Source organism: Corvus cornix, chromosome 1A (assembly GCF_000738735.6).
Source record: "Corvus cornix cornix isolate S_Up_H32 chromosome 1A, ASM73873v5, whole genome shotgun sequence".
NCBI lineage: Eukaryota > Metazoa > Chordata > Aves > Passeriformes > Corvidae > Corvus > Corvus cornix.
Window position 1 is genome coordinate 811,248 of NC_047057.1, and position 23,738 is coordinate 834,985.

At 52.0% G+C, this 23,738-nt stretch overlaps 3 protein-coding genes across 7 annotated transcripts; 2 read left to right on the forward strand and 1 right to left on the reverse strand.

Moving 5' to 3' along the window:
- The first annotated feature begins 3,056 nt into the window (after positions 1-3,056).
- Positions 3,057-8,506, forward strand: LOC104695958 (carboxypeptidase A1-like). Of its 2 annotated transcripts, none has more exons than XM_019292278.2 (11): positions 3,057-3,362; positions 5,106-5,187; positions 5,614-5,748; positions 5,900-5,998; positions 6,503-6,604; positions 6,897-6,998; positions 7,106-7,216; positions 7,408-7,498; positions 7,643-7,842; positions 8,079-8,193; positions 8,266-8,506. In XM_019292278.2, the coding sequence occupies exons 1-11, from the start codon at positions 3,298-3,300 to the stop codon at positions 8,451-8,453; spliced, it is 1,290 nt and encodes a 429-aa protein (XP_019147823.1). In that variant the 5' UTR covers positions 3,057-3,297; the 3' UTR covers positions 8,454-8,506. The 2 variants fall into 2 exon arrangements, with proteins under 2 accessions (XP_019147823.1, XP_010408333.1); XM_010410031.3 differs by having other exon boundaries at positions 3,060-3,362; positions 8,109-8,193.
- Positions 8,507-8,596: 90 nt separating this feature from the next.
- Positions 8,597-12,194, forward strand: LOC104695957 (carboxypeptidase A1-like). The gene is made up of 11 exons (XM_010410030.4): positions 8,597-9,309; positions 9,494-9,575; positions 9,759-9,893; positions 9,977-10,078; positions 10,204-10,305; positions 10,388-10,489; positions 10,612-10,722; positions 10,916-11,006; positions 11,308-11,507; positions 11,703-11,787; positions 11,932-12,194. The coding sequence occupies exons 1-11, from the start codon at positions 9,185-9,187 to the stop codon at positions 12,117-12,119; spliced, it is 1,323 nt and encodes a 440-aa protein (XP_010408332.4). The 5' UTR covers positions 8,597-9,184; the 3' UTR covers positions 12,120-12,194.
- A 639-nt stretch (positions 12,195-12,833) lies between these two features.
- On the reverse strand, positions 12,834-23,733 carry CEP41 (centrosomal protein 41). 4 transcript variants are annotated; one of them, XM_039571525.1, is made up of 11 exons: positions 23,645-23,733; positions 23,267-23,330; positions 22,373-22,420; positions 19,061-19,122; positions 18,273-18,342; positions 17,700-17,826; positions 16,791-16,945; positions 16,464-16,531; positions 15,673-15,787; positions 14,707-14,922; positions 12,834-14,481 (listed from the first exon to the last, which is right to left on the reverse strand). In XM_039571525.1, the coding sequence occupies exons 1-11, from the start codon at positions 23,675-23,677 to the stop codon at positions 14,333-14,335; spliced, it is 1,107 nt and encodes a 368-aa protein (XP_039427459.1). In that variant the 5' UTR covers positions 23,678-23,733; the 3' UTR covers positions 12,834-14,332. The 4 variants fall into 4 exon arrangements, with proteins under 4 accessions (XP_039427459.1, XP_019147793.2, XP_039427460.1 ...); XM_019292248.3 differs by lacking the exons at positions 23,267-23,330; positions 23,645-23,733 and adding an exon at positions 21,022-21,269 and having other exon boundaries at positions 22,373-22,414; XM_039571526.1 differs by lacking the exons at positions 23,267-23,330; positions 23,645-23,733 and adding an exon at positions 21,022-21,343 and having other exon boundaries at positions 22,373-22,403.
- Positions 23,734-23,738: the final 5 nt, after the last annotated feature.

Here is a 23,738-nt window from a genome sequence, read left to right on the forward strand (position 1 = left end):
AAAGATTTTGGGAATATGAAAACTACAGGCGACATTGAAATGAAAGCCACTTTTGAAATACCAAGTCTTAGTTACTGAACAACTGGAAAACAATGGTATGGCCGACTGAAGGGAATCCCCTCTTGATTGAACAATACCCTCTGCTTGCAGGCAGGTCCAAGGGTCAGAGCAGACCCTACTAGCTCAGCAGAAGGGGTCCAAAGAGTAGTTTTTAGAAGTTAAGATGTAACACTCTATGGTAATATAAGAACTCTTACAGGCTGTATGTAAATGCTATAGGATTTGTATCTTGTATTAGATTGGTTAGTGACAATTAGAATATTCAGCACAGAAGATGATTTATTGTATTGTAACCAGGACTTCAGACACTTCCACTTCCGCTCTCGCTCTTACACTCTCTCTCTCTCTCTCTCTCACCCACTTACTCTCTTGCTCTCTTGGGCCTGCTCAGAGCTGAGTCTGGCAGCTCTGAGCAGTGCCCCAATACCCACGCCCTTTGCAATAAACCGCCTGTGTCCCAAGACCTGCCTATAGAGATCTCTCGTCACCGTCCGAACCCGTCCGTAACCTACACCCACGTGTCCCTGTCCCCTCTGCTCATGGCCTTATCCTGTGGCACCTGCTTCCCGAACTGACCCAGCTTTCCAAAATCCCATCCTCTGCCCTGTGATTAAAAACCACTGATGGTAAATCCCAGGGACAGGGCACACACTTGGCTCTTGGACCTGGAGGAGCTGTTGCCTCCAGAGCAGGAGCTGCAGAGCGCGAGGAGCCTCGGCTGGGGTTGGGGACCTGTGACCTTGTCCTGGCTTGGAAGCTCATTCCAACCATCCAGGGCCTGAGGCCCCCTGTCCCCTCCTCTCTAAGTGCCTGATGGGATGAGAGCTCATCCAGGTCTGGGACCCTGAGCCCAGAGAGATCTGGAGTCAGAGCAGTGGATGCCACCCAGAGGAACAGGAGGATGTGTCCCATGGTGGGATAGAGATGACACAGGTGTGGGGTGGGGACCTTCCCATCCTGAGGAAGGAGATCACTGAGGAAACAGAGCCAAGCTCTTCACCACAGAGAGCGATGGGAGAGACGAAGGCAGCAGCTGGAGCAAGGGAGAGCCAGGAGGAACATCAGGAAGTGCTTCTCACCAGGAGGAGAAGCAGCAGGACCTGGTGCCAGTGGGGCCCTGAGTGGTGGAGTTTAAGATTATACAAGGAAGGAAAGGCCTGCAAGCAGCAAATGTTACCAGGCCTGGTGGTGTTTCTGTGAAAGGCAGGATAGACGCTGCAAATCGTAGTCATCCCAGGCACTATCCCCATTATAAACAACCCATACAGTCTCCCGTTCCCAATCCTACCTTTCCCCTTTATCCTATATCCTACTACCCCCAGTGTATTCCTATTCCATTCTTTCACTCGTGGTTTCCCTCACAAAACCATGCCTTTACCAATCTGTTTCCCAAAAATCCCTTTCCAATGCTGAGTGGGGGGATGACAAGGGAGAGAGAAAGAAACTGACTATTGTTGTTTAGAGTTCCAACAGGTAAAAATGGAAGAAACCCTCTCCTGCCTCAGTTTCCCCACAAAGCATGCTCAGAGAGTCCTGTCTCCCTTCTGCCAGCCCTAGGATGTTCCAGAGAAAATCTGTTTGGACATTCAGAGACTCAGGAGGGTGGCTTGTTTCCTTTTGAAACTGTTCTTGTTATCTTATGTTTATCCAGTTGTTTCCAATGTTAAGTTTTAAATCTCTTTCAGTTAAAACAAAAGGGTGAAGTGTTGGGGTTCCTCCCCCTGCCCTGGGGTCCTGGGAGCGGGGCCCTGGGGTAGAGGCACGGCCTATGGGGTCTCCCTGCTCCCATGTACCCCAATCCAGGTCCCCACTGGTTATTTTGTGTTCCCCTGCCCGGGGAGGACCCTGCTGGTCCCGTGATTGCCGAGTTCTTCGGCAGTCCCCCGGCCATGTGGCTGGAGAATAGAGATCTCTGAAACATCTATCAAGGATCGGTCCCTGTTTCTTTCCACGGGCCTCGCTGTCTAAGGCATGCTGCAGGAGCCTCCATCTCTGGAGGACTCCAAGATCCAAGGAGGAGGGACCTGGTGGGTCCCCAGAGCTGACCATGTTCATCCAGGGGGTTGGATGCAGACCTCCCATGGTCCCTTCCCACCTCAACCACCCCGTGGTCCTGCCTCAAGGAGGACCCTGCCAGCACCTCACCAACATCACCCGTTCTGCATCACAAAGCCCCAACAGATCCTGACACCCTCCCCACGGCACATCCTGCTCTCGGGGCGACCAGAATCCCCTGGATTTAATGGGGAAAACACGGACAGAAGATGTCCGCTGTGAAAAACTGCCCTGGGAGGTGCCTGCCAGCCTGGGAACACAGCCCAGGAACTCGGAGCATCCTTGACAAGTGTGGTGGGAGCTCAGGGGCAGCGCAGATAAGGCCCAACAAAGGCCCTGCTGTAACCTGCGGAACAAAGACACTGCTTTAACTGGGGAACAAAGCCACCTCTATGACAACCCAACCTCCTGGGACAGCCCCAGTCAGTGACAGCTGCTCCAGAGCCACTGCTTACACTGAAAACATTAAAAATAATTCATTTTCTCCCCAAAAATGAGCCCTTCTCTCTGAACATTACCCCAGGTGAACGTCCTTGTGCACCTCCGAGCTCCACGGCTTCCATCAGCTTTGAAGTGAGACTTCATCCACCATCAAGTGGCCCCACTCCTGGGAATGGTTTGATGAATAATTTGAACAATATAGTTTAAATTTTATAGATGTATATATATATACACACACACACACACACATATGCATAAACTAATTAATCCTAAATAAGTATACGTTTAAATGCTTGCTTTTTCTGCGAGTAAATCTGTAGTAGCTTGTAATTACACATGCATTACTAATCATAATTGACTTACTCATAGCAATGAGTAATGAAGAAATTCATGGAAACAAAGAGGTGTTTCCGGGCTCCTGTGACCGCGCCATCCCCACCATCCCACGCCTGCGGGTTGGCAGCTGCCCGTGCCCACGGCAGCTCCGAGCTGGGAGCACGGACACTCATCCAGGACCTGCTCACCGAGGAAGACGTTATCAGATCCTCCCTAATTTGGCTGCTCTTGTGTTGACTTTGCCAAATAAAGCAAACATTTGGGCTCCCGGGAGCCCTTCCTGCCTGCTCTGTTTGTCGCTGCCGACGCCGCGGGGACCGTGGATGCGGCCCCGGTGAGGAGAACCCGGAGGGCCCCCCAGGCACCAAGTCCGTCCTCGGGGCTGAGGCTCTGCTCCCACCCACCATGGAGACCCTCCTGGTCTTCCTTGTCCTCCTGGGGATCGCCAGCACCGAGCAGCTCTTCGTGGGGTGAGTCCTGCCGGAGCAGGGGGCGGTGGGACACCACGGCTGGGATGGGGATCCAGGGGAGAGAGGCCCATCCCCACCCGCTGTCCTTTGGGGTCAGTGAGAAGGGTGACATCCCAAAGGACGGAAATCTGACAGGATTTTTTCCCAAGCAGGAAAGATGAGATTTCACCCCAGGTTTGGAGGGAGGTTTTGAGCATGCAGCAGGCAGAAATTAGGGAATGCTGAACCCTGAGGGCATCACTCCAAGCTGTGCCAGGGTGTAGGATGCCAGGGGATGATGTGTATGGCTCACACACCAACGGCTCTGGAGCCATCCAAGAATTGTTGGGAATAAAACCCAAGGATTGCTGGGAATCACAGCCAAGGATTGCTGGGAATAACACGCTGTGGGAAAGAACAAGATGTGGCTGGAGAAGGGGCCCTGTGGAGGGAGGGCAGCACTTTTCCAGGACAAACATTCTGGTTGGAGCTCCTGGAGATGAGAACAGCACAGTCCAGTGCAGGAATGAGGCTGAGAATGGGCATGGAATGTAGGGGGGGAATTGGGACCACCCAAAATTCCCAAAGCCTCCAACCCATTCCCGGAAAGGTCTCAATGACTGCACTGGCAATGAGAACTAATTTGCAGAGAAAGTGGGAATCCCATATTCAGATTAGGGAAAACCTCTCCATAAAAATGTACCCCCGGGATGCTGGGCATCCCAACAGATAGACCGATGCTGGAGCCAGGGCTGGTGATCTCACGACCAGGGACAGGACCCAGGGAAAGGTTGGAGCTGTGCCAGGGGGGTTTAGGTTGGAGATCAGAAAAGGTTCTTCCCCCAGAGGGTGCTGGGCACTGAACAGGCACCCCAGGGAATGGGCACATTCCCAAGGCTGCTCCAGGAGCGTTTGGACAGCGCTGCCAGGGATGCCCAGGGTGGGATTTTGGGGTGTCTGTGCAGAGCCTGGAGCTGGATTTGATCCTTGTGGGTCCCTTCCAGCTCAGGATATTCTGTGATGTGATTGACCCACCTTCCTTCCTGGTTTCCTTCCTTCCTGGACACGATGCCATGGCTGAAGGGATCCATCCAGGATCCCATCACACTCCTCCAGGCAGGTGGTGCTGGGAGGGATCTGAGCAGCTGCAAGCCAAGATGGTCCAGGAAATGCCAGGACTGCTCCCTGATTTTGGAAAAATTGCAAGGGTTTAATGCCTGCCTGAGTCCCCCAGGCACGGAACGGGCAAATGGAAATTGTTCTCACCCTGAGGAGGTGGTTAAACTGATAAATGAGGAGTTAAGAGGATGAAAGGTACAAAAGGGGAAAGAATTTTGTGCCGTTTTGGGAGCGGCTTTAAGCACTGCCCAACAGGAGAGGTTGAGGTTGGAAGTAGAGGATTGATCCAAGGTAGGAAAATGTCTCTTCCATGGGAGAGCATTTCCTCCTCTCCAGGGGCTTTGCCTGTTCTTGGGCAGCCCAGCCAGGCTGGGGTGGAGCCTCTGCTAGGAAATGTATCCAGAAATATGGAACATATCCATGTGAGATATTCCCTAACATTGTGGGAGTTGATCAAACAAGGCTGGAGATCACCTCAGGCTCTCCAGCACTTGCTCTTTTCCCATCGTGGCTGCTCTGAACCTGCATTTTTTTCTCTCAACACCAACAATTGATGAATTTTCCAGCCCTCCGAGCCGGTGTGGAGCTTCCCCAGCCTCCCCCAGCCCAGAGTCCCCTCCCTGTGATCCCTCTGCCTCCCTGCAGGGACCAGGTCCTGCGTGTCACAGCCAGGAGTGAGGAGCAGATCGCCCTGCTCGGGGTGCTGGGCAAGCGGGAGGAGCTGCAGGTGAGCTCTGAGGGGTCCTGAGCATCCCCTGTGTCACCGACCCTGGTGAATCCAGGGCTCCCTCCTTCTTTTGCCATCTCATCCTTTTTCCTTCCCCTTTTGGAGATGCATCGTTTAGAACCAAATAAATAGGAATTCAACTTGGGGCTCCTTGAGCTCAGCGCTCCTGTTTTGTATGAGCTGGGACCATCCCATGAATCCTCATTGCTCAAAGGGACTTTGCAGCCCACAAACAACCCGGGCTGAAACATTTCTGTAGATCCCTATCCGGATATCCATCTGTGTCCCAAAATTTGTCCAAAAACCTCTTTAGATCCTTCATGGAAACTCCTATGGGATTCCTGGAGGTGCTGGGGAGCTCAGTGGATGAGCACCAGCCTGGGATGGAGCCGAGTTCTCCCTTTCAGCTCAACTTCTTCTCCCCAGGTGGACTTTTGGCGTCACCCCGTCAGCCCCAGCCACCCCGCGGACCTGCGGGTGCCCTTCCCCAGCCTCCAAGCAGTTAAAAACTTCCTGGATTCCCATAATTTTTCCTACAGCATCATGATTGAGGACGTGCAGGTAAGGGCTGCAACAGGAACAGGACAAGCTCCTGCAGCTCAGCCCTGGGAGGAAGTCCAAAAAGTTGGAAACCAAGAGCAGGAAGAAAAATCCAACCCCCTGCTCCTTCCAGCCTGGTTGATCTTGGGGTTTTTTTTTGCCTCCGAACCAGGAATTATTGGATGAAGAAAAGGAAAGCATGAGGAGGTCTAGGAGGATAAAGAGAAGCTCCAGCACATTTGATTTTGCCTCCTACCACACGCTAGATGAGGTACCTTTCCCTGCAGAGCATTTGTTTTGTCCTGCTGGGGTCACACTGGTCACATCCCTGTGGTGACAGTCGTGGTGACGTTTTTGGTGACAGGTGAGACCTCCCTGGGACACCTTGGTGGAAGTTTTAGCTGAGATGGGAGACTGGGAAACCTTCCACATCCAGCGTGGCCACTCCTGGAATCTCCCACCTCATGGAAGACATTTTCAGCTTCACTTTGGTGGTGTCACCCTGTCCTTGGAGCCCAGCTGGTGGCTGGGAGGGGGGCTGTGATGGTGTTGGGGGGTCTCAGAGCTTTTTCTTTCACCATTCATTCTACTTTTCCAAAAACCTTGTGATGTGCCTTTCCCTGCTCACACAGAGGCCCAAGCACTTGGTGTTCTCCAGGGAAGCCCCAGATCTTCCCCAGGGAAGCTCTGCCTGTTGCATTCAGCACTGGACACCCTCAAAACCAAAAGGTGAGATCCAGGCTGAGCCTCGTGACCCAGCAGCTCCTCCTTTCAGATCTATGACTGGATGGACGTCCTGGTAGAGGATCATCCCAACCTTGTCAGCAAGATCCAGATCGGGCAGAGCTACGAGAAGAGGCCCCTGTACGTGCTGAAGGTGGGTCCTGGGGCAGCCTCACCTTGAAAATCCTCCCTCTCTTCAGGATGAGAAGCTGGGCCAGGGGAGGCTCAGGGTGGGCATCAGCAGGAATTTCCTCATGGAAAGGGTGGCCAGGCCTTGGAACTGCCCAGGGAGGTTTGGAGTCGCCATCCCTGGGGGTGTCCGAGGAACACCTGGGGAAGTGGCACTCAGAGCTCTGGGCTGGGGACAAGGTGGGGATCGGGCACAGCTTGGATTCCATGATCCCCGAGGGCTTTTCCAACCTCGATGATCCCGTGATTCCGCACAGTTCAGCACCGGGGGATGGAACCGTCCGGCCATCTGGCTGGACACCGGCATCCACTCGCGGGAATGGATCACCCAAGCCACCGGTGTCTGGACAGCCAACAAGGTGACCCCACACCCTGGGGACCCCAATTCTTACCCTGCGGTGCTGCTCTGTCCCATCCCTCATCTCCGAGGGGCACCCGGGCAGCTCCTGCTCCTCTCCATGCACAGATCGCTGAGGAATACGGGCAGGACCGCTCTGTCACCGCCATCCTGGACAGCATGGACATCTTCCTGGAGATTGTCACCAACCCCGATGGCTTCGCCTTCACCCACAGCTCCGTGAGTGCGGGGACACCGCGGGGGGACCTTGTCGCAGCGCTGTCCCCAGCCAGGGCTGTCCGTGGTTTTTGGGTGGGGAGGGATGTTCCTCCCACGTGGGACGGTGAGTGGAGATCCCTGGAGATGCTTGGGGGGCGGGAGATGGTTGGGATTCACATCCCTGTTTCAGTCTCCTCTCCATGTGCTTCTAGAACCGCCTGTGGCGCAAGACCAGGTCCATCAACGCCGGATCCCGCTGCGTCGGAGTGGATCCCAACCGCAACTGGGATGCTGGGTTTGGAGGTGAGACCTCGGCCACCAGGTCCTCACGCCAGGCATTGTTTGTGCCTCAAAACATCGCAACTTTCTGCTAGAGCGGAGAAACCCAGGGATGGAAACCCTTCCTGAGGGATCCTCTCTGGATGGTGCCTCCTCCCCCTGCTCCAGGCGCCAGCTCCAGCAGCGATCCCTGCTCCGAGACCTATCACGGCCCTCATGCCCACTCCGAGAGGGAAGTGAGAGCCATCGTGGACTTCATCCGCGGCCACGGCAACGTGAAATCCGTCATCTCCATCCACAGCTACTCCCAGATGCTGCTCTTCCCCTACGGATACAGGACGGCGCCCATACCCGACCACCAGGAAATGGTGAGATGGCCCCAAAATGTGGGGCTGTGGCCACCTGGGAAACTCAGGCAGAACATCCCAGGAGCCTCCCTGCTCCTCTCATTAGATGCAACTGGAATATTGAACCCCTTCAGCTGGTGGAGGGTGGTTGCATGATGAACCTCAAACATCAAAAATTAAGGGTTTTTTGGGAAAACCTAGAGCAGAGCAGATGGGGAATGATGGGCTCTAGATCTCCCTGCTGCTTGATCCACCAGATCCCACCACTTTTGGTGGGTCCTTTGCAGAATGAACTGGCCAAGAAGGCTGTGAGCGACTTGGCTGCCGTGTTTGGGACAAAATACACCTACGGCAGCATTGCCAACACCATCTGTGAGTGTCCCTCCCTCATCCCGCCGCAAATCCCCTGGGAATGGGCTCCCATCTCCGCTCCTCTCCCTGCAGACATGGCAGGAGGCACCACCATCGACTGGGCCTATGACAACGGGGTGAAATATTCCTTCTCCTTGGAGCTGAGGGACTCGGGGCGCTACGGATTCCTCCTGCCCAGCTCCCAGATCGTCCCCACCGCCACCGAGACGTGGCCGGCGCTCCTGGACATCATGGTCCATGTCCTGGAGCATCCATACTGACCCCAGCACCCCCCACAGCATTCCCTCATCTCAATAAACCCTCATGGAGACTCGGTGGTTTCAGGCACCCTCGTTTTTTCATGCTGAACTCCAAAAAAAGGGTGGAAAAGGACTCCCAGGTGTTTATTTTCCCCTCGTGCCTTTGGCTCAAAGTCCCCATCCTTTGGAGCCAACAGCCAATATGGGAGGAGATGGGGGTTTTTGGGCAACCAACCCCAGATTTGTGGGGTTTTGAGCAGGTTTGCTCCGTCATCCCTTCCTGGGAGGCTGCAAGGAGGAACACAGGGCAGCCTCAGGGTCATCGCTGGGTGCAAGGTGCTTCCAAGCACTTGCTGTTTATTTTTGGCTCCTGGGACAACTGTCACCTGCTCTGACCCCTGTCCTGAGCCAAGCCTTAAATCAGTTTCCCCACCACTGTGGTGTAGGCATCCATCTCATCAAACCCCCAAGTGAAAATCTGCATTTTGCGCTTTCTCAACCCAAATTGATCCTTTCCCTCCCCTCAGCCGGCGCTGGGGGCGGTAGGATTTTGGCACCTCCCAGTCTCACCTTGCTGGCAGCTGACTCACCATGGCCCCAGCCGGTTCCTGGGACAGGTTTGGCCGGGACTGGCAGTGCCTGGATGGGGACGGTGAGGCCTGACCTTGGCCGGTGGCAGCCAGAGCCTTCCCAGGGCCCTGGGAAAAGGGACAGCTGGAGGGGCTGGGCCAGGGACCACGATCCCAATCCCAATGGGATTTAAGAGGCCCCAGGGCACTGTTGGGATGCGAGACCGGCTCTCCCAGCTGACCATGAGGCTTCCCGTGCTCCTGGCTGCCCTGGTGGCAGTGGCCACCTGCACCGAGACCTTCGTTGGGTAGGGGGGCTGGGATGGGGCCGGTGGCACCAGGTGGGGCAGAAGGAGCCAGTTCAGCCCTGAGGGAGCACAGGGAAAGGCTCAGGGGAAATCCCCAGGACGGGGGGATGCATGGGGTGGGGTTAGGCTGGACTAACGGGGCTGGAGCTCGTCCCACGCCCCCCAGCACCCCCTGACCCCACAGGCACCAGGTGCTGCGTGTCACCCCCAAGAGCGATGAGGAGCTGCAGAAGGTGCAGGAGCTGCAGGCCCTGGAGCATCTGCAGGTACTGGGTGTGGGGTTGGATTTTGGGGATGCCCCCCAGCCCACGTCCCTTGTTTTACAAAGCAGGGACGGGGCTGGACGTGGGATTATGGGAAGCAAATGGTGAAAAGCAAGACAGGCTGGTGCTGGGGGGTGCATCCCGAGACAGGATCCGACCCCCTTATCTCCATTTTTCCCTACCCAGCTGGATTTCTGGCTGGCTCCCCGCGGGCTCGGATTTCCCGTCGACATCCGCGTGCCCTTCCCCAGCCTGCAGCCCGTCAAAGCCCACCTGGAGGCCAGTGGAGTCTCCTATTCCATCCTGATCGAGGATGTGCAGGTCAGTGGTGCCACAGGGGAGGCAAGGGAGAGGTGGGATCCCACCCTGTGGGAATGAGGCTCATCCCGCCCCGTGTCCCACAGGCCCTGGTGGATAAAGAGCAGATGGAGATGCTCCGGAGCAGCCGCCAGCTGCTGCTCAACACCAACACCTTCAACTACGAGGCCTACCACACCCTGGATGAGGTGGGAAAGCACAAGATTAGAGGCATTTTTGGGGGAAAAGTTTACTCCTGGCAAAGCCCTGCTGCTCCACGTGCAGCAAGGGCAGGGGGTGAGCTGGCAGTGACCCCCACATCCCTCCTTCCCAGATCTACAATTTCATGGACCTGCTGGTGGCCGAGAACCCCAACCTGGTGAGCAAGCTGGAGATCGGCCGCTCGACTGAGAACCGTCCCCTCTACGTGCTCAAGGTGAGGATTTGGGGATCGTGATCCAGAGGGGAAAGTGGTGGGACAGGGACAAAGCCAACCCCTCCCCTCTCTGCTCTCCCAGTTCAGCACAGGGGGCACAAACCGCCCGGCCGTCTGGATCGACACCGGGATCCACTCCCGCGAGTGGGTGACACAGGCCAGCGGCGTCTGGTTTGCCAAGAAGGTACTGACACATGCCAGGCACGACTTCCGCCCCAAAGGGCCACAGGGTCCTCAGGAACCGTGGGATCCAGGTGGGTGATCCCCCAGGGAGGACAGGGAGCCCCAAACCTCCATCCTCTCTAGATTGTCCAGGATCACGCGAATAATGAAGGTGTGGCCTCCATCCTGGAGACGATGGACATCTTCCTGGAGATCGTCACCAACCCCGATGGCTTTGCCTTCACCCATAGCCAGGTACCGCCCCGGATTTCCTCTCCCTGGTTCCTACAGCCGCGCTGGATGGGGCTGGGGAGCAGGCTTTGGGGTGCTGCACATCCCTGAGAGGGCAAAGCCTCCTCATCCACATTTCCATGGGATGGGAATGGGACCACCACGAGCTGTGGAGCTCCAGCCCCGGGCACCAGCTGAGGTGGCTCTGCCCTTCCAGAACCGCATGTGGCGCAAGACCAGGTCCAAGCACACGGGCTCCATCTGTGTCGGAGTGGACCCCAACCGCAACTGGGATGCAGGTTTTGGAGGTCAGAGCTCTCCCCTTGCCCCTGGGGAGCGTTTCCACTCTCCAGGTGGAGGCTCCGAGGGCATTTCTGACTCAAAGATCCATTGATGTCCCCTGGGAAAGAGGTGGGATTTGCTCTCTGTGGCAGAGCCGAGGGTTTGGGCTCCACCAGGGCTTTGATGTCCCCCGGTGACAAATGACAGTCACCATACAAATCTCTAGGAGGAGCCCCAGGAGCATTCCTTGATCACCACCAAGCATCTGAGGGGTGGGGCTTGGAAGTTCCCAAATTCCCACTGTTTTCACCATCCTCTCTTCCACAGAGGCCGGAGCCAGCGGAAACTCCTGCTCGGAGACGTACCACGGACCCTACCCCAACTCGGAGCCAGAGGTGAAATCCATCGTGGACTTTGTGAAGAGCCACGGGAACATCAAGGCTTTCGTCTCCATCCACAGCTATTCCCAGCTCCTGCTCTATCCCTACGGCTACACCGAAACCCCAGTGCCGGACCAGCAGGAACTGGTGAGGCCCACGTGGTTTGTGGGGTTGGGATGGGGTGGAGCTGCTCTTCTGCCATTCCAAGGAGGAGCCACCTCCATCCTGCATCCACTGGGAAGCTGGGAGGAGCTTTGCATCCCTTTTGCACCTGGAAAAAAGCTGTATCCCACAGGTTTTTCCTTTCTTTGGCTCATCTTTCCTCCTTCCCTCTATTCCCAGCACGAGGTTTCCGCCAAGGCCGTGGCAGCTCTGTCCTCCCTGTACGGCACCAAGTACAAGTACGGCAGCATCATCACCACCATCTGTAAGTTCTGGGGGCAGCCACGGCTCCCCCAAAACCCCCAAATCCCAAAATCATCCCTCACACCGTGGCTTGGCCAAATATCCCATGGAATTCCCGCACGAAGTGATTGAGGCTCCAAATCCCTCCTGTTTTTTCCTCCCTCAGACAGAGCGAGTGGAGGAACCATTGACTGGACCTACAACCAAGGGATTAAATATTCCTTCACCTTCGAGCTGCGGGATACGGGGCGCTACGGATTCCTGCTTCCCGCCAAACAGATCGTTCCCACCGCCGAGGAGACCTGGCTGGCGCTGAAGGTCATCATGGAGCACACCCGGGACAACATGTACTGAGCTGGGATCAGGGCTGGAGCAGCTGGAGAGGGGGAAGAAGGCAATAAATAAATGGAAAGAAGGATGAGAAAAGCCTGTGGTTGTTTTCCCTTTTTCCCAAATCGGGTGGAAAAGCCCTTTCGGAGCCGCAGTCGGTGCCAGCACAAACAGGGTGTGCTGGGCTGGTGGCCTGGAAAGGGAATTGATTGAAAGGGCATGAAAATAGCAGGAACAAAACGAAGGGAAGGTGGTGGTTTTCTCTCTGTTCTGGCAGAGAAAGGGAACTGGGCTCTGGGACATGAGGTCAGTGGGATTTATTGGGGCTCCAGGAGAGCTGCAGAGGGACTGGGGACAAGGCATGGAGGGACAGGAGCCAGGGAATGGCTTCCCAGTGCCAGAGGGCAGGGCTGGATGGGAGATTGGGAATTGGGAATTGCTGGCTGGGAGGGTGGGCAGGGGCTGGGCTGGAATTCCCAGAGCAGCTGGGGCTGCCCCTGGACCTCTGGAAGTGTCCAAGGCCAGGCTGGACATTGGGGCTGGGAGCAGCCTGGGATAGGGGAAGTGTCCAGGGGTTGGAACTGGATGGGTTTTAAGGTCCCTTCCCACCCAAACCTTTCTGATTGTATGATCCCTCCTCACCTGCTGCAATCCCTAGGGAATGGGGAGCTGAGCCCACTCCCAGCTTTTCCAGGCTCTCCACAGCTCTCAAAGCTGAAAATAAATCACCCAAGCAGCTGCCATAATTAACATTTTATTAAATTAAACAATTAAACCTCTCAGCCTCTGCAGAGTTTGACTCTGCTCCAACCACCAAGAGTCCAAATCCACACAAATCCATCGAGACGGTGGGAAAGTACATTCAGTCCTTCCTTAGATTCCTTGGATTTGGAGGATCTCAAATGACTCAGGCCAGTTTTGTCCGACTGTTTCACCAGGAGGTTTTCACACAGCACAGAGTAGCCAGGGATTCTGGATCTGTCTCCCACAGCTGGATAGCAAAACCAGGATTTTAGCCAATGCAATGACACTTCCAAGAGCTCATGGAGCTGGAAAACTCTATTCCCACAACAGCAGGATCTTATCAGACTGAAACTGCCAGTCCTGCAATCAGCATTGTCTGATTTCAGACCCAGAGATGCAATAAATGATAAATGTGCTCAGGGATGGCAAGTCTTAAGCTGCCAAACTGGAAATTATGTGCCATTTCTCCTACTTTTTGTCCTTTCACCAGAATGACCCCAAAATCGCCAGTGAATTTTGGGATGTGTTGAAGATTGTCTGCTTCAAAAAGGAAAAACCACTGAATCCAAAAAGACACAGAAAGCCCACAAGACCACGATAACCAAAGCTGGAGCAGGCTCAGCAATGCCAGATGGAAAAACTGGAGAGCAGAATCCCTCCACAATCACCTCCAGTCTCCCACAGGCAGCTCAGGAAAATCAGAGGATTCCCAGGTTATCCAGAAGCACCAGTTTGAGGAAAACTGGGCTACTCATTTTCCAGCAAACCTTCACCCTGCTCATTTCCAGATTCCAGGGCCCTGCTGGGTTTTAGGGACCCTGGTGAGGCAGCAGCAGCAAATTTCCCTTCAGCTACCCTAAACCTTAAAGCAGCTCCTAAAAAAACTCTGGCAAAGGAGTCACTGGAAAAAAAAACTCCAGTTATTCCTTTCCAGCTCACTTTGAAAAAGACACAACTACTCACAAAGTGCCCACGAGCAAACACGACTGTCACAGCACCAACTGGGCAATTCCAGACACATCTTTATTAAAAATACTTCTGTTCATTATCATAATTTATTTTTAAAAACCCCAAAAAACCCTTCCGGGATCTTCTCTCACTTTTGGCAAGCTGCTGAATGTCTTTATCTCTGCTAAAAACACCAAAGGTTGTGCTCACAGATGATTTCTGGCCTATTCACCCTCATGGCTCCAGGCACGGCCCAGGAATGTTATGGACACAAATTCCTTCAGCTGGACTAAAAGCTTTGTGGAATGGTTGCTACTGGTCCCAGACTTTACTACCAGTTTGCTCCCTCCCCTACAAAACCAGTTCTATCACCTCTGCCCTGCCCTGCCCCTCAAGTGATGCCATTCCTGCTTCCAGGAAACATCATTCCAGCTGCCCAGCCTTACCCGAGCTGCCAATTCTCACCACGGCTGCTTTTCCCTGCCGATTCCCAAAACCACAAACGGGCTGCATTGCTCAGGATTCCCAAAACCTGGATACTCAATTTATTTCCACGGCCTGTTCTGGATGCTGGTCCTGCTGTGAGAGCGGCTGCTCAGGGAGCCCATGTTGCCAGCGGGGCTGGGGAGGCTGGGGTTGCTCCTCACGGATGAGAGCTTGGAATCATGGCTTGAAACACCCCGGGTAAGGCGGCCTGTGGGAAAAACAACCCCAAATCAGAAATTGGTTGCACAGAGGTTGTGGTTGCCCCATCCCTGGATGTGTCCAAGGCCAGGTTGGATGGGCTTGGAACAGCCTGGGATAGGGGAAGGTGTCCCTGCGCATGGCACGGGGTGGAACTGGATGAGGTTTAAGGTCCCTTCCCACCCAAGCATTCCATGATTCCATGGTGAGGTTGCAGCATGTTCTGGAGTCTTACTGGCAGTGTCTGAAGGAACGTGCTCCTCGGCCAGGTAATGCTTTAACTTCTGGAGGTCATCTGCAGAAAATCTCCATTTGTTCTCTGCACGTGTGGGTGGCACCCTGGGCGTCGTTTTCCTGCGGGCAGATCCTGAGGGAGCTGGCACCTGGCAGGACACGGGGAGCGTGCCAGTGATCAACCCCTCTGGGATCTTCTGTGCAAGGACTTTGAGGCCTGCAGGGACACAGATCGCTCGTTATCCCAGCTGGGACGGACCAGTCACAAGGGATTGATGGAGCTGAAGGTCCAGCAAGTTTGGATGGAGAAATGTGGGCAGCAGGAGAGGGGGGAATTCTGCTGCTCTGCCCCGCTCAGGTGAGATCCCGCATGGAGTCCAGCTCTGGGGCCAACATCAGCAGGACCTGGAGCTGCTGGACAGAGTCCAGAGGAATCCATGGAGCTGCTCCCAGGGCTGGAGCCCCTCTGCTCTGGAGCCAGGCTGGGAGAGCTGGGAATGTTCCCCTGGAGAAGGGAAGGATCCAGGGAGAGCTGAGAGCCCCTTGCAGGGCCTAAAGGGGCTCCAGGAGAGCTGCAGAGGGACTGGGGCCAAGGCGTGGAGGGACAGGAGGCAGGGAATGGCTTCCCAGTGCCAGAGGGCAGGGCTGGATGGGAGATTGGGAATTGGGAATTGCTGGCTGGGAGGGTGGGCAGGGGCTGGAATGGAATTCCCAGAGCAGCTGGGGCTGCCCCTGGATCCCTGGCAGTGCCCAAGGCCAGGCTGGACATTGGGGCTTGGAGCAGCCTGGGACAGTGGGAGGTGTCCCTGCCCATAGGGCTGGAACTGGATGATCTTTCAGTTTCCTTCCAACCCAAACCATCCCATGATTCCAAGATCCCCCCGTTTCCCATCTCCAGCTCCCACAAGTCGCTCTCCACTCCCCTTTTCCCCGGGAGGTCTCAGGGAGCTCTCCCAGCCCCACGTACCCCCAGATAACATGAAGAGGTTCTCGAAGCCCCTCTCACACATGGTGGTGGCCGCCTGGCTCGCCAAGCGCTCGTCGTTGTCGTACACGATGATGATTTTTCCATGGGCATTTTTCTGCCATGGGAATTGTTAAGGAGTCACTGAACTTAAGAGGATATTGATGCATTTTAGAAAGAAAAAGAGACAAATAAATGGGATTGAGGAGGGAAAAACTCCATACTTGGCTTGCAAACATCCAGCAGGAATGTTTTCCCTGTGGAATTCTCCATGGCTGAGGCTTGGCAGACACTGGAAGGACCCAGCCTAATTCCCACTGGATCCAGCATTGCTTGAAGATTGGGAATGGCAACAGCACCTTTGTTTACAACCTCCCCTCAGAGTCAACAACCTGGGAATGATCAGCCTAATCCTTCCTAATAATCCTCTGGCTGTCCCCCAATCCCCATCAAGGTGCTGACAGGAAGCCAAAGGATTTGATGGATGTACCCCTGGAGCAGCCCAGCACTCCAGCAGCAGCAGGAGAGCAGTGCCCAAGTCTGGCTTTGCCTTCCAGCAGCCAAAATCCCGAGAAATGCCAAATCCAGGCAGCTCCCACTGGAGTCAAGAGAAGCCTTGAGGAAATAGAATCCAGCACGTGATGAAGGCAGTGGAGCTGCACCAGGTAATTCCACCTCCTGTCCCACCTTCCTTGCAATCCCTAATTTTGCTTGGATAAGCTCCAATTGATTTTTGAGAGCCCCCACCAGCATCCCCCCACGGTTTTCTATGCCAGTTTCCATGCAAAGGATACATATTCCAGAATACTGTTTGTATAGGGATTCATGGTTCTAGACAACGTTGCAATGGGGTAGGAATAAGCTGCAGAAGGGGAAAAAAAAGAGGGAACAATCATCCAGTGGCTGAACACCAACAGCCTGGGACACAACAGCCTTGAGAACCCACTGAGTAAGGGATTAACATCAGCTCAGGCCCCTCATCCCTTCCCAGGAAGGAGGGATGTGCTGGATAAGCGCAGAGAACACCCAGTGATGTCCCACCTGGGGGACAAAATCCAGCTGGAACGTGCCCCAGAGCTGAACATCCATCGCCAGGTGCCTGTGGGATTGTGGCTGCTCACCCCCAACGATGTGGCACTGCTCGTACGCGTCCCGGTCCCGCACGTCCAGCAGCAGGAAGGGGCAGTCGGGATAAGGCTTCTCCTTAGCCTGGGTGTCCTCCTCTTTCTTTGGAGGATCCTTTTCAATGTCCATTTCCCCAACCCCACTGATCACGCTGCAAAGGGAACGGGAGGTTAAGGTGGGAGAGCTCTGGATGTTTCTGTGTCTTTCCAGCAGCTCCAAGGCTGGGGAAGAGCTGGGATAAAGCTTCTTCTTACAGCATCATCCTGGGATCCCTTGACATGGTGGGTTTGGAATTGGACTTATTGTCAATCCCGGAATGGTTTGGGTTGGAAGGGACCTTAAGGGTCTTTTCCAACCCCCTGCCATGGACAGGGACACCTCCCACCATCCCAGGCTGCTCCAAGCCCCAATGTCCAGCCTGGCCTTGGACACTGCCAGGGATCCAGGGGCAGCCCCAGCTGCTCTGGGAATTCCATTCCAGCCCCTGCCCACCCTCCCAGCCAGCAATTCCCAATTCCCAATCTCCCATCCAGCCCTCCCCTCTGGCACTGGGAAGCCATTCCCTGCCTCCTGTCCCTCCATATCCATATAAACACATCATGCACATGACTGAGTTCCCCAGAGCACTGTGTGACTCCCAAAATTCAGGAATGTGGGGACCTGGATGGAATCCCACAGACACATTTCCTCATCAGACCGTCATCAGGTGACAACAATGTTGAGTTCCAGCCTCAAGCCAAACTCATTCCAACAGGAAATCCTGCCAATCCCTTCCCTCTCACCTACAAACCCAGGCTTTAATGAGAACTAGAGCATAAAACCACTTAGTAGCAATTTAAAATCAGCAGCTGGGTTCAAATAATCATCTGCTAAGACAGGAAGAAAACTGTGTTATCCTGAGGCACCTCTGCAGCGTGGAGCGATGGGATTCCCCGGCTCCTGAGTCATTTAGGGACAGGACTGGGCTGGGTGTCCCCTCAGGGCTCCCTTTCCCATTTGTCCCTGCTGCATCTTCACCTGCAGCATCAGCATCTGGGGAGAGAAGAGGGCACGAGGAGTTAAGAAGCTGCAGGAGGTAAACAAGCAGGTTTTAAAGCCAGTTTCTATTCTTGGAAAGAAGAGTGTGACAGCTTTATCTTCATCCTCTTAATGAAGAGCATTTTACCCAGAGCCTCCTATTCAAAATAATAAAGAGCCAACTGATTTTTTTTTAGGGCTCGAGATCTCATTTGAAAATCTCAATAAAATAGAATTTTTGATGGGGGTTATGTTGTTACAACAACAAATCTGCCAGCACGAGGCCTTTCCTACTCTTTTTTTAGCAGTGGTTCTATTCCCAGCATGGAATTGCTGCAGGCCACAGGTGAAGTTTTGTTTTTCCTCCTGCTGGAGCCCTGCTGCACTGCCAGCTCGGCCACTTCACCCCCTGGCACTGATGCCCAGCTCTTCCCCTTTGTTCCTGCCATAAATGTCATCACCTTGCAGCTTGTGCAGCTCCTCATTTGTCACTTCTAAAGTTTCATTGGACAGAGAGGCGACCTGGATAACCTGCAGGGCACAAAAACAAGAGACACTGATCCCCACATCCTCATGGCAGGGAAACACAGCAGGGATCAGCTTAAGGAAGAACGAGCCAAGGGTTGCTTTTAACAACCCAGGGGAAAAGAAAAAAAAATCACAAGTCTGCAGAATCCCACTCCTTCAACATCTCTGAGTTTAACCTTCCCTTATCTTCTCTCCTGAGAAGACAACTGGTTTTTTTTCTTTTAGTTTTAAGCAGTTTTCTTGAACCAGCACCCCCCAGCTCTTCGTTTCCTGATCAATTTTTCACTTTTTAAATATTATGATTCACTGCTTTGAAATAAAATAATGCACAGAAAGCCTTGAAGTCCCAACCTGCCGACCTTCTGCAGTTAAACCTGGGGTCAGGGAGGGCTTCAGGCTGCGATTACTTGACACAAAACTCAGATTTAGGGGCTGTTTTACACAGCTTTTTTTCTTTTGCAGATGCTTGCAGATCGTTTTAAGTTAACAGACAAATAAAATAAGGGATAAATTTCAAAGATGGAGTCACCACAAAATTTAATTTGTAAATAAAGGCATTTGGCCACTGTTGAAATGAATTATTTGCTTTTATTAAAGGGCAGGAAGAAGCCAAGACAGAATAATTGCACATTAAGGCTAAATAATTACAGAGAAACTTTTATTCCAAGGAAAAATGCTGTTCCTAAAAGGTCTTGGAGGCCAGAGAGGGATCTGTACGTACCAACTGAGCAAAAGTTGTCACCTTCAGCCTTTTAAACAGCTCATCCTTTTTATATCTGTAATCTTCAAAAACAAAACAAAGAGGACAAGGTAAATTTTCAGCTCATTCCCACTTTTTTTAGCCACCAGGTCATAGTTTAATCCCATCTTTTCTCAGAGACTCTTCTGTAGCCAGGCAGGATCTCAGGGCAAGTTTGCACTGAAGGATGAGAGCAGCAAACCTGGAGACTTAGTGAAATGCCAGTCATAAAGAGAGGGTTTAATTAATACCAGTCCTAGAGAGAGGGTTTAATTAACACCAGTTACAAAGGGAAATCTTGTCCAGATATGATGAAGTGGAAGAGGCAGATTTAATTGCTTTTAGACTCCAGTATGAATTTGTGTTTTCCACGGTGCTGGGGAAGGAAGCAGCTCAGGAATTCCCCCTTTTCCTGCTGTTCTTTGGAGCCCACTGGGGTCACAAAGCTCCTTAAACCAAAAGATTCATCTACCTGAGTTTTTAATTTGTGTAAATTACAGCAGAATCAGAGCATGGGGCATCGCATCTTTGCAAACACCAAACTAAACGTGCAGGTTTCATCTGAACAATTAAAAAATCCCAAGTTTTTATACTTTATCCGACAATTAAATTCTGATTTCTACCATTTGCTGACACGGATCTCTCAAGGAATGGATAATTGACACAAGAAACTCGACTAATCGAGTCTTAATGGATTAATTAACACAAGAAACCGGACTAATTGAATCTTAATCCTGAAGACACAGCTTAGGGAGCAAGAAAACTGAGCAGGGCTGCTGGAAGGGCTGGCAAAGATCCAGAGCAGAGATTCCCAGAGCTGAGGGAATGATGGCAAAGTGGGAGGGAGCCTGATCCCATCCTGATCCTAGAGATGCAGAGCAAGGGAGAAACCTCCTGGTGTGAAACAAAAGGTGTTTGGAGGAGGAGAGAGAAGCCAGGATGGGTATCAGTAGGAACATCTTGATATGGAATAACCTCTCCTGGGAAGCAATGGGAGCTTTGTCCTTTGGGAAAGGCAGGGTTAGGAAGGAGCTGGTCCCTCTCCAGCTGTTCAGCTCCGAGGGATAACAACGGAGCACAGGATCTTTGGCAAATCCACCCAGTTAAACAATTCTAAATCCTCTAAAACCATCTGCTGAATGCTCCATTAGCTTAGGGGAGATGAGGGAGAAGGGGGAAGGGCTCCCATGCACATTCCTGCAGCCACGACACAAAAAATTCCCCCGGGATTTGCTTATTTGAGGAAACTCCCAAGCTGAGTTGTGTTTAGAGAAGGAGCCACAGGAATGCTGGAGGCTGAGATCTCTTCCCAACACATTCAGAGTTCCCAAATTCCACATCCCACCCTAAATCATTTTGATTAGGCTGCAAAACAAGCACCTGTTTGCTCCTCACAACTTGTCCTAGGAAAAAGGAGCCCCACCAAAATATCCACTGCGCATCCAAAGCATGGGGCTGAAGCACAGGAGGTGCAGAAACTGGACTGCAGGATGTCAATTAACTGGGAAATGACCCTCGTGGTTCTTGCAAAACCACCTGGTTTCAAGCCTCAAGCTGAGGTTGTTAAATCCTCCTTTAGCTCCAAAAAAACCAGCAACAATTATCTCCTGTATTTATTTCCCATTTCATCAGCTCAATGACTAAAATTGCCCACCCAAGGCGAAAAAGGAGCCTTTCTGTCATGTCAAATAAACTTCATTTAGAAGGACAAATAAAAGCAGCAAAGCTTGGGAAGTGCTGGATGTATAAAAACACCGGCAAAGCGGAATCGCTGTCGCACACTGCAGCTCCTGGATGGTTCCTTCCCACCTCAAATAAGGATTTTTCATCCCAAAAAAAGCCTCTTTGCCCTAGATCTTGCCTTTGCCACCCAAAATGCCTTCCCAGCAGTTCCCAGAGAGCTCAGAAGTGCTGCTTCCAGCTCCAAAAGCAACCCGACGTACCCGGTCCGGTCCTGGCGGATCCGTTGGAGTTTTCTGACATGGTTTTGCTCGGAATGATTGCGTTTTCCAGGATGGGCTCCTCGGGGCTTTGGAGAGGAGGGCAGCAACACCAGAGAGAAGGAAGAGACTTGGTGTGTGTCCTCAAGTCAATCCTACCAAGGATGAATCATCGTGGGTGCAGCTCTCTCATTTTTGATGCCGTGGATTTAAATCTCTCACGTTACATAAGGGACAGAGAGGTGCCTGTGCTGGGGATTTAAATCCGTGTCCAAAGGGTGTCATCTATCCCTGAGAAACCAAGGGGGAGAAGTTCCTCCACTCCCTGGGAACACAAGGTGTCCATTCAGCCTGGAGAGAATGACAAAGTTCCTCCCTGGCCTCCAAAAAAAGAGGGAACAAAAGAAGCGCACGGAACAGATCCGCGGCGGAGATTGGAAACCCAGCTGGGCCACCAAACAACATTTTCAGCACAAATAAAAAGTAAAGCAGTGTCCAGCACTGAAATCTCAGTCAAGAGAGCGTTTTGGAAAGCCAAGGTCATTCCTCTTTTGATTTTCCCCCCAAAGACCTGCAGTGTTTGAAAAAAAAAACCAACCCAAAAACCCAACAAACAAACCACAAACAAAGGCCCATTTTGCACAAATAAATTCCCGTGGCCTCCCTCACAAGGGGGACACAGAAAGCGGGGCTGAGAACTAAAACTGAGCATTTCAAACCCTAATTAATCCTCATTAATGGAGGTTTCAGTTCAATTCAGGGTTGGGGTTTTTTTTCACCTCCATAAATGCAGCTTTCAGGTTGAAGAGTTTTCCTGGCTCCTTACGTGAGAATAATCTGGAAATAAAGTCACCACTTTGATTGGGGAAAATTATTTGAAAAGCCTGGGTTTGGTGGGAAAGCAGAGAAATAAAAATATTTTAGGCTTTCATTAGCCTGAACAACCTAAAGTCTTCAGAATGCCAGCGTTTAGTGATGGTGAAATCAATGGAAACACGAGGAATGAGCTTGGTTTTTTCCTGTCTTGGAGTATTTTGATAGAAATTTAAATTAAATAAAGAGAAAAGAGCTCAAATTGTGACCTAAAAGTGAAATAAAGTCTCAGAAGGAAGCCTGCATCTCCCCAGATGAGTCTAGCCTGGATTTCTTAGCTCAGAGAACTTCCTGTCTGGTTTCAATCCAATAATAAAAACTGCACAAAGAAGGATCTGGAAGATTTCCTGACCTGCCTGCTTGGATTTTTAAATTAAATCTGTGGAGATTTCCAAGGAAAACCTCCTGGGATTCACCCCCTGCTCTTTGAGCTTTGAACCAACCCATTTTTAACCCGTCCTGCTCCTCCCCAGGTACTCACTTCTTTTGATCTCTTCCAGCTTCTCCATGTATTTTGACAAACTATTCCCTGTAACAGAACAAAAAAATCGGTTTATTATGATTCCTTATTTATTAGAGGTTTTCTTCAGGCCCATTAAGGCTTAAATTTTAATTGCTTTGAAGGAAACAGCTGCTTGTTGTAGATCCTCCTTCACCATTACAATACAAGGCACAAAAAGGCCACGATTTTCCTCTTTTCTCTCAAGGAATGTTGAGCAAAACAGCAAAATCCAAGGACTTGCTGTTCCTTTTCCAGCATTTTGGTGAGGATGCTACAGGCTGGTGTTACTGGATAAAATTCAGCTGCTTTAACAACAAAAAAAACGCCCCCAAAGACACCCCTAAATAATTATTTTGCCTCACAGCCTTGACAAGATACAAGAAAAGTCCATGGACAGGAATTGCAAGACCAGTAATTTCTATGGGAACCACCACAACAGAGCCTGACCCAGTTTAAAGCTATTTTAATCCCTAATTCTTCTTAAAAAAAAAAAAAATAGAAAATATAAACAAGCTTTAACACAAGAAAGACTTTAAATACGTGGTTATCTACACACAGAGCATCTAACCTCAACTTTCAGGGGATGAACAGGGGTGTGTGAAGATAAACATACATAAATATACACAGCACACATAAATACACATAAATCTGCATGATTTGTGCTTGATTAAATTTCAGCTTTGAAAGAGAATTGTAAATAGGAAATTTTTATAAGCTGCAAACGTTTGGTGAGACAAATCATCATCACGATGAGAATTCTGTAGAGTTTGGGGTAAATTAGCTCGGGACAGAGGTAATTAAGACATTAATTATACTTTTCTATCATCCTACACCTATTTTTTAGTGTTTTTACCACAGAACAATTTCACTTACCAGTATCCAGACGCGTTTTTATATGTTGATACTTGGGATTCGAGGGGATGCGCCGCGTTAGAAGCTGTTTCAAAATGGAAAAGACGAGAAGCCAAAATTTAAAAAATAAAAAGACACTTTAAAAAAAGCAGAAAAATGAACAGAAAATGCGATTTGAAGGGGTTTAAGAGACAGAAAAATGAGCGAGAAAATCCTGAATCCCCATCTCGGTATTAAACCCCGCTGATTTAAAGCCTTCAAAGGAGCATTTCTCCCGTTTTTTTCTCCACACTGAGCTCGCCCGGCTCCAGGAGCTGCAGGAACCATCCCCCCGCGCCTCCCTCGTGTTCCCCCTCGCCGCCGGGAGGGTGTCGGCGAAGGAAAGGCCCCTCACAGCACCTGAGGGTCCCCGAACGCTCCCCGAGCCGACATCGCCCCGCACCGCCGCTCGCCGGCTCCGCCCGTCCCTCACGCGCGGCCGCGCTCCCGCCTC